The sequence below is a fragment of the Ictalurus punctatus genome, chromosome 1 (genome assembly GCF_001660625.3).
Source record: "Ictalurus punctatus breed USDA103 chromosome 1, Coco_2.0, whole genome shotgun sequence".
Classification (NCBI taxonomy): domain Eukaryota; kingdom Metazoa; phylum Chordata; class Actinopteri; order Siluriformes; family Ictaluridae; genus Ictalurus; species Ictalurus punctatus.
Window position 1 is genome coordinate 31009821 of NC_030416.2, and position 16089 is coordinate 31025909.

Genomic DNA, 16089 nt, shown 5'->3' on the forward strand with positions numbered 1-16089 from the left:
GATGTGCAGCGGCCATCAAATTCAAAATGACCTTATTTTTTTCTTAAAATGGTACATTTAATCAGTTTAAACATTTGATGTATTTTCCATGTTCTACTGTGAATAACGTCCCAACATTTCTGGTATCGGGGTTGGACTGTACATATATAAATACAATCATATACATAGGATGCCATACTCGTTCAACTAATCTCACCAGTTGGTTATTGTGTGGAGTTTGTTTTCCGCACCTTGCCATTTGCACTGTGTTTGATTTGTTAATATGTGTTAAATGTCTAACTCTGTCTATTATATGTACAGTACACAATGTCTTTCCATGTATTTCACTGTCTTTAATGTATTTTACTGCTGTAACACACAAAGTTCCCCTCAGGGATCAAGAAGTACAACTATCCATCTATTTCATTCATGTTAAACATCCTTCTATATAATATTTAGATGCAATATTTAGTGAAATGATTGCCTAGTGACAATGGTTTGTGGGATTTATACCCACTTTCTCTCAGGCTGTTGGCTTTCCATGCATGGTCATTTGAGCTTGGACTGCGACACACAGCAGCCTGGTCTTCCCAGACAGAAAATCTGGTACTGGCAAAGTGAATCTGATAAAACCTCGCACACAACATGCCATGTGTTTCCGTTGAAATCCCAGTGGTTGTTTCTGCTCTAATCACCTGTCAGCCAGTTTGTTTACTTGCTTAGGCCATAAAAATGTACCGCAGGTCCTGCAGTCTTATATGGTTAAAAAGCTGTGATCAATCTGATAAATAAAATAAAAAAAAAGTTATTAGTGTGAATTTTAAGTTTGGTGTAAATCAAGTTCATGAAGTACTTAAAGTTGTAAATATGCAAATATTATACTTATGCTGGAAATAAATTCAGAATTTTAAATTACATTGTACTGTACCGTATGTATGTATGGTATTGTATTGAATTGAATTGAATTGTATTTGCTGCATCATGCCATCCATAGGTTATTAAAAAGTTATAATGTGTCTAAAGTGACATTTTATACTGTATATAATCTATAGAATGCACATAAATGGATCACTTTCCTTGTATCAGAATAATGTTATAATCACTCGACGTGCCATCAATATAAATTAAACTCTAAATTACATTTGCAGCAACATTTCAAAAAGTCTCAAAAATATTACATTTAACTACTTTTCACAATTTCTAGGCAGAAAGATCCACCTCTCAGTCTTCCTGGATTCTCTTCTAACCTGATTACTCTCTGTCACTGTATGTGCTTCCTCACAGGACCAAGAAGGTGAGCCACTGTTACCGCATCGCGTACCGTCACATGGAGAGAACGTTGAGCCAGGAAGAAGTGCGGCTGATTCACCAGGCCATCGAGCAAGCAGCTGAGCAAGAGCTGGGTGTACAAGGGAGATTCTGATTCCTCCTCAGCCTAAATCCACTCAAAGACAATACAAAGAATGTAATTTCTCACAGTGCACACTGTTGCATTCTTGAAACACTTGAACAAGGCGGGAGGAATTTTTTTTTTTCTTTTTTTTTTCTTTCTTTTTTTTTTTTTTTTTTAAAGATATGGATTGCACAGACTCTATATTTGATCATTTTCTTCTTGGCCATTAACTCACTTCTGGCTACAATGTTTGTTGTTTTAAACACAAAATCTTGTGCTCCCACATGCACTGTTGACCTTGATCTCTCTCATTTTTCCAGTTTCATTGCTCGTATACAGAACACATGCAGGGTTCTTAAATCCCTTTTCTCCTGCTGCCTGCAATAACCTTGCATCTGAAGCTCTGAGAGCCTGATCTTAAATACCTCCATCACAGCAGTGTGTCGCCCGGAGGGAAAGGCCTTTGATTTAATGCAGACATTCTGTAGACCGTTTACTCCGGTGGATTCCAGCCAGCAGGAAAGACTTGCTTTGCACTTATTTCTAACTTCGCATTTCTTTTAATGACCATTTCAGCAGGAATGTAGTGACTTTTTTTTCCCTTCAGGAAATTAGTTAGACAGTTAAATCATTCAGAAAAAAATTAGGGATTAAACCGACAGCTAATAGTTCATGTAATATCACAGTTTGTTAGAGGGTTGGATGATTAATAATAAACTAAACACTGAACGAATTTGTGCTGGTGTCTGATTAGTTGTAAAGATTTGTTTGGACAGCACTCCTGCGTTGTTACAGAAATAAATGTTACTGGCTGTTGAGAATTAAGTTATAAATGATAATGATTAAGTAATTTGTGCTATAGGAAAATAATTAACGACAGGGTGGTTGATACAGCCCTGAATCAGAGTTGAATCAGAGTTACTGTTACTAACTGAAAGTTTATTTTTCTTTCCAAGAGCATGTCCTGAAGTGTTTTATTCCTCTTATATCACAGCAATTTGCCAGTGATTACATTTTTTCTTAATTAAAATACATTTTCTTAATTAATCAGTTTGTAGTTACATATGATGATGTGGAACGTTCATATTATCACTTATGTTATATATAAAAGATATAAACAATTATCCCATCACCAGCCTCAGTTATTCTCTTCCTTGACCTTAATATGATCATATTAAAAAGATCATATTAAAGCTTGTCATGTTACTGAGAAACTGGAAAGCGCAAGCCCTCTCCTGTGGCAGAATAATGACTGTCATAAAGCACTGACACTGCAGACTCCTTCCATAAATTGTAAATCAACATTTCCTTACAGAAAACATCACCATGATAATGATTAGACATTTTTCTTTGTTAACTAATAACACATTTTTAATTCATTAATTATTAGTCTTAGATTATATGAAGTGTTTTCCATACAAGTCGATGTTAATGAGTTGTTACTATAGAAACGATGACGTATTAGAACGAGTGCATTAATATAATTTGATTGCAGCCAGCACTGTTTTCACAGCTGCTGTTTCTCAACACTTTCTGATTTGCTATTTGAACATCACTTTTCTTACATCCACATACAAAACTATATAGTATAACCTAATGAGTCCAGCAGGGCTGAGACTTAGTGTTATTAGTGTTTGTGTTATATTTGCTACTCAAAACCATTCTGGCCAGGATTTTATGAGTTTTTTGGGCTTTCTAAACCAATGATGCTTAGATGCTTAGACCAGGAGTTCTCAAAATTTTTGCAGTCACCAACAAAATATACACAATACAATAACAGCTGGATAAAAACTAAATTAAATGAGGCAGTGTCCCCAGTGAATGAATGTGCTAAAATCTTTGCAGTCTAGGCACATTAAAAAAATCTAATCATCATTTTCAAAATACCATCATCTTATACAATATTCACTAATAATATTTAGTGAATGTTTCATTTTATATTTCTATAAACAGTTCCATAGACCCCCTTTTGAAATGCAGCACGTCATTCATTCATTCATCTTCAGTAACCATTTTATCCTGTTCAGGGTCACTGTAGATCCAGAGCCAATCCTGGGAACATTAGGTGCAAGGCAGGAGAATTTACCTCATGTGGGGTGTCGGTCCATTAGAGGGAACCATGCACAAACATCAACACGCTCGTTCACACCTACGAGAAATTTAGCATAGTCAAACCTCCTAACTGCTTGTTTTTGGGAAGTTGTCGGAAACTGGAGAACCTACACGGACATGAGAGAACATGCAAAACTCCTCACAGACCCGAGCTTAGGATGGAACTGGTGAGTCTGGAGCTGTGAAGCAACAATGCTACCCACTGTACCATCTATTTCTACATTCCCATATCAAACAAAACTGAATAAATATACTGTACACAGTCATCACCTTTTGGACAAATTTGGGGTTCTTTTTCTCTTAAACTTTTCATCCACAGCACCCAAGCTACTTTTACTGTGTTAAAATATAGACTTTTTCTACCATGTTTGCAGCACTTTTAAATTAGTGCAAGCTGACTTTATACTTGTTTTTGCATGATTGAGCTTTAGATTAAACCAATGTGATTCATGTGACCATAAACTATGACAAATTTGGCAGTAGCTAACTGAAATCTTCTTCACTGTAGTGTTTTTTTTATTCATTAATAATTTTAAAATGGACCCATTGATATTTTCTTAAAGGGGCATGGTGGTTTAGTGGCTAGCACATTGGCCTCACATCTCCGGGGTTGGAGGCTCCATTCCTCAATCCTGTATGTGCTGAGTTTGCATGGTCTCCCCATGCTTCAGGGCTTTACTCCCCCAGTCCAAAGACATGCGTTGTAGGCAGTCCAAAGACATGCGTTGTAGGCTGATTGGCATCTCTAAATTGTCCGAAGTGTGTGAATTGGTGTGTATGCACTTATGTACTGCGATGGGTTTGCACCCCGTCCAGGGTGTCCCCTGCATTGTGCCCCGAGTTCCCTAGGCTCCAGGCTCCCCACAACCCTGTGTAGGATAAGTGGTATTGAAAATGGATGGATGGTATTTTCTTAGGCAGTCATTTGTAACTTTTCATACAATTATGTTTGTTCAAATTCCTATGTGTTTGTAATCATGCGATTCTTTTGGAAGTCTAAGGACTTGGCAGAAGTGCTGTCACTGCTGGTCGATAGCACTTAGAATAAGCAGTGTGCTTTAATTGGATTTCTTACTAATGAGATTTGTAATCCTTGTTTTTAGCTTTAACATTAACTGTGCAACTTGTTTGTTGGAATGCCAAATAATATTACAAGAGCTATTATACTGGAATTTAGTTGTTTTTTATTCATTAGGACTTTTAATTCATTTTTATTTAACATTAGACTAGACAAGCCCTATCTTTATTTAAAAATGTCGAGCAGGTCAGAGAGTTTGCAGGCGACAGCACAATATTCTCACTTCTTACAAATACTTTCTTTTGCCATTGTTTTCCTGTTCATTAAGCAGGCAGCAATGACTCCCTCAGTCCCACTATTGTGTGTTGGAGTAAACAGTGGAACCTTCACTCTATTGTATATGTACACTGGGACAGGTTGGGGAAAACTCTCAGCCACCAATATGGCATTTGTTAGAACGCGCGAAAGAAAAGAGTGTTCTGCATCCAAATTATCCCTACACTGTGTGTCGGTGTGTGTGTGCGTGTGTGTGTGCATGTGTGTGTGTGTGTGTGTGTGTCTACCCCATCCCTCCCTCCCATGTTTATGAAGGGTGACAATAGATTGAAGGGATAGCCTCTTCTGGGAGTGAGTTCAATTGCAGTCACAATAATGAATGTGTGATGTTTTGCAATCAAAAGCTGAAGGGATGCTGCCCAGATTACCGAGCACTGAGCCAGTCCACTGGGGCTTAGCCTTTTGTGCTAATGTGTTACTTTTGCTCAGAGCCACTTTGGATATGCAAAATCATTGCATGTCATTTTTATTCAGGGTTAGACAAAAATTGATTGAATAGCAAAAAATATTTTCTTCTCCTGTTGAGTTTAGAGTTGAGTACCCTCTTGTTTCGTGGATGTGATAGTTCAAGGTTCGATTGATTTTTCTAGAAACACGACTGTGTGCAAATTGAAACACTGCTATATAAAAACAAGAGGAAAAATACATATTGTCCCGTCACTTTTAATTCCAGTCAATTGTGAGGGCTTTGTATCGAAAAAATGCACCGTTTTGAAAGTGTACAAAGAACTTTTGTAGAGAGAAGTTTTCTGGAGAAAAAAAAAAAACATGTTACTTTTATAAAAACCAAACTAGCTGAAGGTTGAAGTTAATTTAAAGTTCTTTGTTCTATAACTTCAATTTATGGGACTGTAGAGTGTGTGGGGAAATTGGACAATGTTCAGTCTTCCACCTCTCTGAGAATGAGAGAGTTGATTTTGGAGGTTCGGATACCAGCTTGTCCAGGAGCGGTGGAGCACAGTGTGAGTCAATACCATGACCAGAGGCAGGCAAACACCACAGAGAACAGTGTGGATCAATCAGTGGAAATTACATGAGAAGTAAAAGCAAACAAGGCATCCATCAGCCTCTGTGGGGTTGAAATAAGGAAAGAGGTTAGAATACTGCTGCCCTTGGGCATTAAAAAAAGATGGTGATATTGTTTCATCTGAGGGAATATCGACTCTCCATTGTGACAGGTAGATTCAATATTATTTCATAAATTTAAGTTAATAAGAATTTATACAAGACCTAGGTCTAGGACTGTGCTTTATATAGACAGGGAGTGTTCCATGGTGCAACATGTAAAATCAAGACTTACAGTACAACAGGGTATGCTTGTATATATTTATACATCATATCCAACATGACCGTCTTTTACATGCACTACACATTTGTAGTATGGGGGGGACATTAACAAAATTGCTGGCAGATCTGCTGAATGGTCCAATCTGATTGGTCAGTAGGTGTTGATTCATTTCTATAACAGCAGCTCGGACGTTAGTGCCGGCTCTAATTCAAATCACAGGTTTATATTAATGAGCTTGTTCTAATGTTTAACTGTTTCTATAGTAACAGCTCATTCACAGGGACTTGTATGATGGTCTAGAAATGCATCTCAAAAAATTTGAATATTGTGGAAAAGTTCATTATAGTCTAGTTGTTTGCTAGATTCATTACATATAAAGTAAAATAATTCAAGCCTTTTTTAAAATTATTTTGATAGGGCTTCTTGATTAGGGCTTACAGCTCATGGAAATCAAAAATCCAGAATCTCAAAATATTAGAATAAAGAATTTATAATACAGAAATATTGACCTAAGATGAGCTTTAATCAGTTAATTAACACAAAACACCTGCAAAGGTGTCCTGAGCCTTTAATCTTTCAATCTGGTTCAGTACACACAACCACAATCATAAGGAAGATGAAAGTAAATTTTGCATTTCATTTGGAAATCAAGATCCCAGGGTCTAGAGGAAGAGTGGAGAGGAACAGAATCCAAGTTGCTTGGAGTCCAGTGTGAAGTTTCGACAGTCAGTGATGATTTGGGGTGTCATGTCATCTGCTGGTGTTGGTCCACTGTGTTTTCTCAAGTCGAGAGTTGATGCAGTGTCTACCAGGAGATTTTAGATCACTTCATGCTTCCATCTGCTGACGAGCTTTATGGAGATGCCGATTTCCTTTTCCAGCAGGACTTGGCACCTGCCCACAGTGCCGAAACTACAAGTAACTGATTTTCTGACCATGGTATTACTGTGCTTGATTGGCAGCCGACTCGCTTGACCTGAACCCCATAGAGAATCTATAAGACACACCAGACCCAACAATATAGACGAGCTGAATACCATTCTCAAAGCAACCTGGGCTTCCAGAACACCTCAGCAGTGCCTCAGGCTGATTGACTTTTTATTTCTATAAAGCCGTAAGCCGTAATCATCAAGATTGAAACAACAACAAAAAAAAAGGCTTGAAATATTTCACTTTGTGTAATGGATCTAGAGTATATTAAAGTTCCACTTTTTGAATTAAATTAGAAAAATGAACTTTTCCACAATATTCTAAATTTATGAGAGGCACCTGTATAATCTAAAGCTAATAAACATACAAACAGTTTTATTTAACAAAGAGAAATGTCTCATCATTGATATAGTGAAGTTTTCTTTAAGGGAATTGTTTATAGCTGCTGTTTATAGTAATGTAAGTGATAACAGGAACTGTCTTGTGAATGTTCCATTACGTTAAACGTTTCGGTGATTGATGTTCATTGTAACCTCTGGCAAATTACTGTGGTATAAGAGGAATAAAACACTTTAGGGCAGTACCGTTAACTATGCTTTGTGTACAGCTTCATCACACCACCCCGTCGTCAATTATTTTTCTGCAACAGCATACCCTTAATTATGTTATTATTACATGTTTTATACCATCCCATACCTTTTGCAACTCCCACCACTAGCAGGTGAAGGGTTAATACCTGCAATGCCTGGTGTCATATATCCAGTGCTGTCAGGAATAGGGTTAATACCAGCATTAACATGAGCCGCAGGCTATGGCAGGAGTATATTATGTTGTCTAGTTATTCAGATCAGATCCCGTTAAGGGACGTGGCTGAGCTCCCAGGCTGCCTCTCCAGGTGACACCCATATTAATCACACCACTGCCGCAGGTCCGCCTCTTAAACTCCCATGATGCAGTTAAAATCCACTGGGCCCTGCTGCAAGCAACAGGAGAATGGGTCTCCACTGCTCCATTCAGTGGGCATGGCCTGGCTGCGTCTCAAATCACAATGCTCCCAGATTTTGCAGAACTGGAAACTTGATTCTAAATATAACATCTTTGTATGAGGAAATACTTAAAGAATTTAAAACTGGGAAATAAGTTCCCATGGAGCCCGTTGTCTCGAGTGGATTTGGTTTCACAAACAAAATCATCTGGTGTATTTCTTATGTAACATTCATTACTATACTATAATAGAACGTGTGTGTGTGTGTTTTTTTTATCTATTCATATTCTTACGACTAACAAAGCATTTGTAATGTCTGCTGATCTTCAATGGCGTGAGTAGCATTTCAAAGATGCAGTTATGATGTGTGTCTCAGACTTATTTGTCACCGCTCTCGAAGTGTTCACTTGTTATATTTCATTTTCAGGTGCCCTGCAGCTATTTGTTTTGTGCTTTGTGTCAACTGGAAAAATGGGAGCCTGTGAGAGAAAAGGAGGCAGCTGCAGAAAATTAAAGTCTCTTTGATAGTGTAGATTTATTAAACTGCTCTCTCTCTCTCTCTCTCTCTCTCTCTCTCTCTCTCTCTCTCTCTCTCTCTCTCTCTCATACACACACACAACATATTTACAGCTGAAAGCCATACTGATGCAGAAATATAATAATTAGTGAAATGTTTTAGCTTTGAGGGACTCTGTAAGTTGGGAACCATAATCTACCAGAGAAGATAGGTGTGGAAAAAAGATTTGGAGTTACAGTCTATTCCAAAATTATTGGCAACCTTCAAAAAAAAGTTATTGTATCATCTAAATATTACATCCTTTTTTTGGCACTTAAACTTTACTTTAACAAAAATATATATCAAATTATTGACACCCCTAAAGCAAATCTAAAATATCCTCAAACCATTGGTTATTACTTTAAATCTCCAAAACCTCAATCACAGCACCAGGAGTGAAGGAAGCACAGAAGACATCAGAAATCACAGTTTTAGAATAACGTATTTTAGTTCTCGAGTTGGTCATAACTAATGAAATGTTTATAAGTGTTGCGAATATAATTGATGCTGTGGTGTTTCAGAGGCTCTTGTGAAGACTGATGGCATCATTAACTCTGCTAAGCACCAGGATATCCCAGCCCAAAACCAAAACCTCTGCCAGGAGGTTTATACTTGGCCAGAGATAGAGCTTCCAAGTCAACACAGAAAAGTTGATTTGGTTATGGGATGCAAAATAATTGTTTAGTAATGGCCATCTTAACTTTTGAAAGCTGGAGAACTGTTATCTGATTTAAACAGATCATCCACATACACAAACATACGAATATAGAGAAGATGTTCTGCATGAGGAAAGAGTCCAAAATCCTCCAACCTTGGTCTCCAACCTTGTCATACATGACAGGATGAGGTTCTGTACTCACCAAATAATACTTCCGGAGATGTCCTATAATATGTTTTCATATAATAAAACCATATCACCTCCATCTATATGTTTAATATACCACTAAAATATTTTAATTTTGCCACTTTTTTCAGAAGCCTGCCAGTAATTGTGAAGGTGACTGTATATGAACATGAACTGCACTAATGGACTCTATTAATGTTATCTGATCTCCATCTACATTATAATAATAAATAAATAAAATATAGCATCTTATTTAGAGTGTGTGAATGTGAATGCATTCAAGCATCTAGTGTTCCCGGCATAGGCTCCAGATCCACAGTGACCCTGACCTGGATATGGTGATTACTGAAAATGGATGTCTTATTTAATGATAACGTTATCATCTTTATTGGTACAGAAATTTTATATTAATTTTGATGCACCCTAACTATCTTACACTCTTTGTTATATTCAATTATTTTGCATTAACCAAGTAGTTTTAAATGTGAAGGTTGTTGCGGTTATAACATTTTGCCTGAAATGCTGGTAGTATAAGGGTCCAGAATAGTAGACTTTTAAGAAGACAATTTTGACATATCAGATCATTTAGGTTCATTGGGAAAATCACCAAACTGAGCTGCACTCCAAATATTAAGGACCAGAGATGGGCTCCCCTGCCCTAAAACATGATCCAGAATAAGCAGTTTAGTGTAATGCAGTATAATATGATAGCTTGCCCTTGATTTTGTGGTATAGTCTAGAGTAGCTGTAAATGTAGTTTGGTTTGACTTTGTTTAATTTACCACTGAGAGACCTAACAGCTAAAAATTCAACATTTCCAGCATATATCAGCCATAACATTAAAATCACAGGCAGGTGAAGTGAATAACATTATCTTGGTACGATGATACCTGCCAAGGGGTGGGATATATTACGTGGCAAAGGAACAGTCAGTTCTCAAAGTTGATGTGTTTGAAGCAGGGAAAATGGGCAAGTATAAGGATCTGAGCGACTCTGACCATATTTTGATGGCTAGACGACTGGGTCCGAGTCTTGTGGGGTGTTCCTAGTATGCAGTGGTTAGTACCTACCAAAAGTGGTCCAAGGAAGGATAACCGGTGACCAGTGGTCATGGGCACCCAAGGCTCACTGGTGCACGTGGGGAGTGAAGACTAGCCCATCTGGTCTGATCCCACAGAAGTAGAGATCTTGGTGCCAGATACCACAGCACACCTTCAGAGGTCTTGTGGAGTCCATGCCTTGAAGGATCAGAGCCGTTCTGGTGGCAGGTGGTTTTAATGTTATGGCTGATTAGTGTATCTCTATTGCAACACTTCATCCACACACTATAAACTTTCCATTGGTTACCACTGGTCATCTGTGGTACTGTGTGTCATTGAAAGCCTTGTGAACATTTACCTTTCCAAGTAACAGCCAGTGAAAACTTGCAGTAACTTCTATTACATGAAAATCTTTCAGCTTTGCGTGCAGCCATAAGTTATTGGTGTAAGCAGGACTTTCAAGTCCACTTTATGCTGCTTATTTTACAGTTTCTCTAACTGACACCATCTTTTCAGACATACATGTCATGTCACTGAGTGAAACCATGTGCAGGCTTGTATCGACTCTCATGTAAGATGTATTTGACAAGCTCTGCTAGATTTGAAGGGTGTTCTCAAAAGCTAAGCCAGTGTTTCAACATGAACAGATCCATGAATTTTAATGATTACAGAGAAAGAAGACGAATTTATTCTTATCCTTTAGGGGTTCACACATCCACATCACAGATTTATTCTTAAATATGCTCTTTAAATATGTGTTCAAATGGAAAGCACTATACCCAGTTATTCTTCTAAAACCCATCCAACAATATATGTGTGGTGGACTGGAAAACCCATTGGATGTTGTTGTATCTGAATTCTGGAAAAGAGAAAAAAACATGAAAAGTTAGGATAAGACAATTTGGACAATTGGATTTTTGTGACAATAATGTATGTTAATATGTTAATATAAGTGAAAAGCATGCTCAGTTGGGTTGAGGTCAGGTGACTGACAGCCATTTTAGAACATTACATTTCTTTGCCTTAAGAAGCTCTTGAGTTGCTTTCGCAGTACATTTTGGGTCATTATCCATCAGTTTTGCAGCATTTGACTGAATCTGAGCAGAATGTATAGCTCTGTACACTTCAGAATTCATCCTGCTACTTTCATCAGCAGTCATCAATAAACACCTGTGACCCAGTTCTATTGGCAACCATGCATGCCCATGCCCTGCCACTCCCTCCACTATGCTTGACAGATGACGTAGTATGCTTTGGATCATGAGCCCTTCCTTTTCTTCTCCACTCATTTCTTTCCCCATGATTCTGGTTCTAGTTAATTTTGGTTTCATCTGTCCAAATAATCTTGTTCCAGAACTGATCAGGGTTTTGTAGTTTTTTAAAAATTTTTTACTTTTTTTTTTTTTTTTTTTTTTTTTTTTAAGCAAAGTCTACTCTGGCCTTTCTGTTCTTGAGCATTACCAGTGGTTTGTATCTTGAGGTGTACCCTCTGTATTTACATTCATGAAGGCATCTCTTGAATGAAGACGTTGACAATGATACACCTACAGTGGGGGAAATAAGTTTTGAATGCATCAACATATATTTCACTAGACATCAGTATTAACTCAAGAAATCCAGAAATATAAAGAATTAACAACATTAAAGTCCATAAATAAAGTTATGTGTAATAAAGTGGAATGACACAGGAAAAAAATATTAAACACACTAAGAAAAAGCAGTTCTCCAAGGCAAAGTAAGGCAAGGAACCTGCTGAAATCCGTAATTATTATGCCCCCATCTGTGCAAATTAATATCAGCTAGGTTAGTAAACTGATGGTCTATAAAAAGGCTTTTTGTCACACAAGAAACATCTCATGATGTGTAAAAGCAAAGAGCTCTCCCAAGACCTTCGCAACCTTGTTGTTGCAAAACATATTGATGGAATCAGATACTGACGTATTTCAAAACTTCTGAATCCTCCAGTAAGCACCACTGGGGCCATAATCCGCAAGTGGAAGCAACATCACTCCATCATCAACTGGCCACGCATAGGAGCTCCTCACAAGCTTTCTGACCAGGGAGTCAAAAGAATAGTTAGAAGAGTTGCCCAAGAGCCAAGGACCATGCAGAAAGAGCTCCAGAAACACTCTGAGGCAACAGGTGCCATCATCACATAGAAAACAATAGGCAATGCACTCCACTGTTCACGCTCACTCCGCAAGACTCCATTACTAAAGAAAAGGCATGTCAAAGCTCATTTAAAGTTTGCTACAACTCATTTGCGCAAGCCTATGAAATACTGGGAGAGTGTGGTCTCATCAGACGAGAGCAAAATGTAACTTTGTGGCTGTCATACTACACACCATGTTCGGAGAAGAAATGGCACTGCCATCACCCTTAAAACACTATACCAACAGTGAAGTGTGGAGGTGGAAGCATCATGGTGTGGGGCTGTTTTTCATCGCATGGTACTGGCAGACTTCATATAATTGAAGGAACGATGAATGGAGCCCTTTACCGGGAAATTCTTGAGAAGAATCTGCTGCCATCCACCAGGATGATGAAGATGAGACGTGGGTGGACCTTCCAGCTGGAGAAAGATCCAAAGCGTACAGCAAAGGAAACTCTCAGTTGGTTTCAGAGAAAAAAAAATCCAAGGTGTTAGAATGGCCCAGTCAATCACCTGACTCGAATCCAGTTGAACAAGATTTAAAGACAATATGTTTAGAAGAAAGTCACACCAAAATCACATCTGAATACTGTGGCCAATTAATTTCTTCATACAGGAAGTGTCTTGAAGCTGTCATTACAAACAAAGGCTTCTCCACTAAGTATTAAATACATTTTAGTTAGCGTGTTCAATACGTTTTTCCTGTCATATTCCACTTTATTACACATAACTTCATTGATGGACTTTATATGTGTGGATTTCTTCAGTTAATACCAAAGTCTGGTGAAAATTTAATGTGAATAACCTCATTGGAAATATATTTACTGAAAAAAATGTTGTCAATACTTATTTCCCCCACTGTATACATTTTTGCCACTTAAGCTCAATTTATTTATTGATTAACAGGCTGCATGTTATCATACCTATGGAAATTATTTCCTAAAATAAAAGAGGAAATGAATATTGACTTTTTTTTTTTAAATACATTGTTCAAATTACTTATGGATCTTGCAATTTTGTTTCACTATTTTTGACACAACACTAACTCCATGTCTGTCCATCTCCATCAAATTAATTTTTGAAATCTCTTCACAATCCAACTCTGGTCTAGAAGACTAGTCTTACTGCTGCTGCTGCGAAAAAAGTCTTTCAGAATTCTCATGCATCTATTAACATAAATGTGCCTGCTTTTTGTGACCAGTGAGACTGTGGATTTTGCATTTGTAGGATGATTATCAGTGTATCAGCATCAAAGAACTCCTGGAGGTTTTCAACTAGAGAGTTGTATTATAATGATTAAAACCATTGGAACTGTAACGACAGTGTAAATGATTGCAGTAAAACTGAGATATTAAAGCCTCTAGTCTGAAATGCAAATGCTCATTTTGTCAGTGGAGACATGATGTGGTCAGAATTGGTGAACAATATTATGCAGGAGATGAAAATAAAATGAGAGGATGAAGCATTGTGTACTGCCCTTCACAGCTACTGTTTCCAATTCAAATACATAACTGTGAAACCCGTTTCAAGCTTTTTTTTTCTAAGAGTGTAACAAAGTCACACAAACCAATGCCTTATTTCTGTAAATGAAAATTAGCTGTGGTCCAAAGAGAGTAAAGCGATGTGTCCTGGCACTCACGACAAGTTTCTCCAGTGTAAACTAGCAAGGGATGTCTAAAAAATGGACTGTTTAGCGCACACAAGGACAAGACACAGGCTCAGAAGGCAGGCATGGAATTCAGCCAAATATGAGACACGAGGCGGCAGGAACCGGTTGCCATGGAAATTTAGCTCGATTCCAATCCGATCAGGTTTCCAGAAAGAAGCTCAGTTTACAAACAGCTGTTACAAATCTGTCTCATCATGTTCAACATGAAATCCCTGATTTCTGTGCTGTTTCTTATAGCAGGAACCTCATCGTAGTTCTCTTTGTACATTTGTGTGCCACCGCTGCACCAACTCATCTTTCTTGTCAACTATGCAAGTCATGTATCTAAAGTTACCTACTTTTATTTTGATGATATCTGTTTATTATGACATGCCTCACTTTATCGTAGCATATGATATGTCAGGAATACTTGGTCTGACTAGGAGTCCTGTCAGTGAGAGTAATAACAGCTTTACTTTCAGCTCTACAATGAGTCTTCTCACATTAACACAAGGTGAAGTAGGCCATATTGTTCCCTGAATCAAAGTTAGGTGAGCATACATGAATCATAAGTGCATACTCCATTCCATTCAGGTGTTTATAAGACTGTCAGAAGAGAATTGCTCCTGGATTACAGCATGAATCATGTATTTTTATCACTGAGTTTCGTAACCCAGATGCATTTCATTTTCAGATCAGTGGTGCATTTCTGCATTTCCACACCCTTCTCATGCATCATTAAACGATTATAATAAAGGGTGAAAATGTGTTAATTCTGTATATTTATTGACCAGCATAAGAAATCAATACCTCCAGCCTAAGCAGAACTGCTCAGAACTCTATATATAGTGTTGTAGTTTTTGGTACTCCTACATCTGGTTTCACCTCCTACAGCTTCAGAAACAAACTATTCAAGTTATTCAATGACTATGACTAATGTGTGTATATATATATATATATATATATATATATATATATATATATATATATATATATATATATATATATATATATATATATATATATCCCCAGGCATATTTTGGTTTATCCAGTACAGAATATATCATTAGGAAAAATATGTATATAAACGTGTGTCTGCTAAATACTATAATTGTAAATGGTTTATGCAGTAGAGTACTGTTTAGTTCTCAGGCAAAAAATATTTGCTATCAGGGATTACCTGCAAAAACAGAAGCAAGTGTGACAGTCAAAGTTTCCAAAAGAACGGCCAGATCTTCCAAGATGCAGAAGGACATGCAGATCATGTGGCAGCAGGACAATACAAAATATCATGCAGTTACAGGTCAAGAGCTGCTATTAATGCTCACATCAAACATCAGAATGAAGAAAAAAATGTGATCTCTGTGACTTTAACCGTGGCATAGTTGTTGGTACCAGATGGGCTGGTTTGACTATTTCATAAACTGCTGATCTCCTGGGATTTTCACACACTACAGTCTCTCGAATTTACACAGAAAAGTGTATGTTAATGAGAGATTTCAGAGGAAAATGGCAAGATTGGTTTGAGCTTCCAGGATGGAAATAGTAACTCAAATAATCACTCTTTACAACCATGGTGAGCAGAAAAGCATCTCAGCATGCACAAAACATTGACCTTGAGGTGGATGGGCTACAACAGCAAAACACCACATTGCATTCCACTCTTGTCAGCTAAGAACTGGAATCTGAGACTATAATGGACACAGACTCACCCAAACTGGACAACTGAAGATTAGGAAAAAATCAGCTGGTCTTTTTCCAGTCTTCAACTGTTCAACTTCACTGAGATGCTTTTCTGGTCACCATGT

General features: G+C 37.6%; 1 protein-coding gene across 3 annotated transcripts in view; it reads left to right on the forward strand.

Moving 5' to 3' along the window:
• The window catches only part of fars2 (phenylalanyl-tRNA synthetase 2, mitochondrial), a 157131-nt gene extending 154637 nt beyond the window's left edge, over positions 1-2494 (forward strand). For all 3 annotated transcript variants that reach the window (XM_017480248.3, XM_017480275.3, XM_053683850.1), the window contains exon 7: positions 1264-2494. In XM_017480248.3, coding sequence (XP_017335737.1) covers positions 1264-1402 — 139 coding nt within the window. In that variant the 3' untranslated portion in view covers positions 1403-2494. The remainder of the gene's footprint in view (positions 1-1263) is intronic.
• Positions 2495-16089: the final 13595 nt, after the last annotated feature.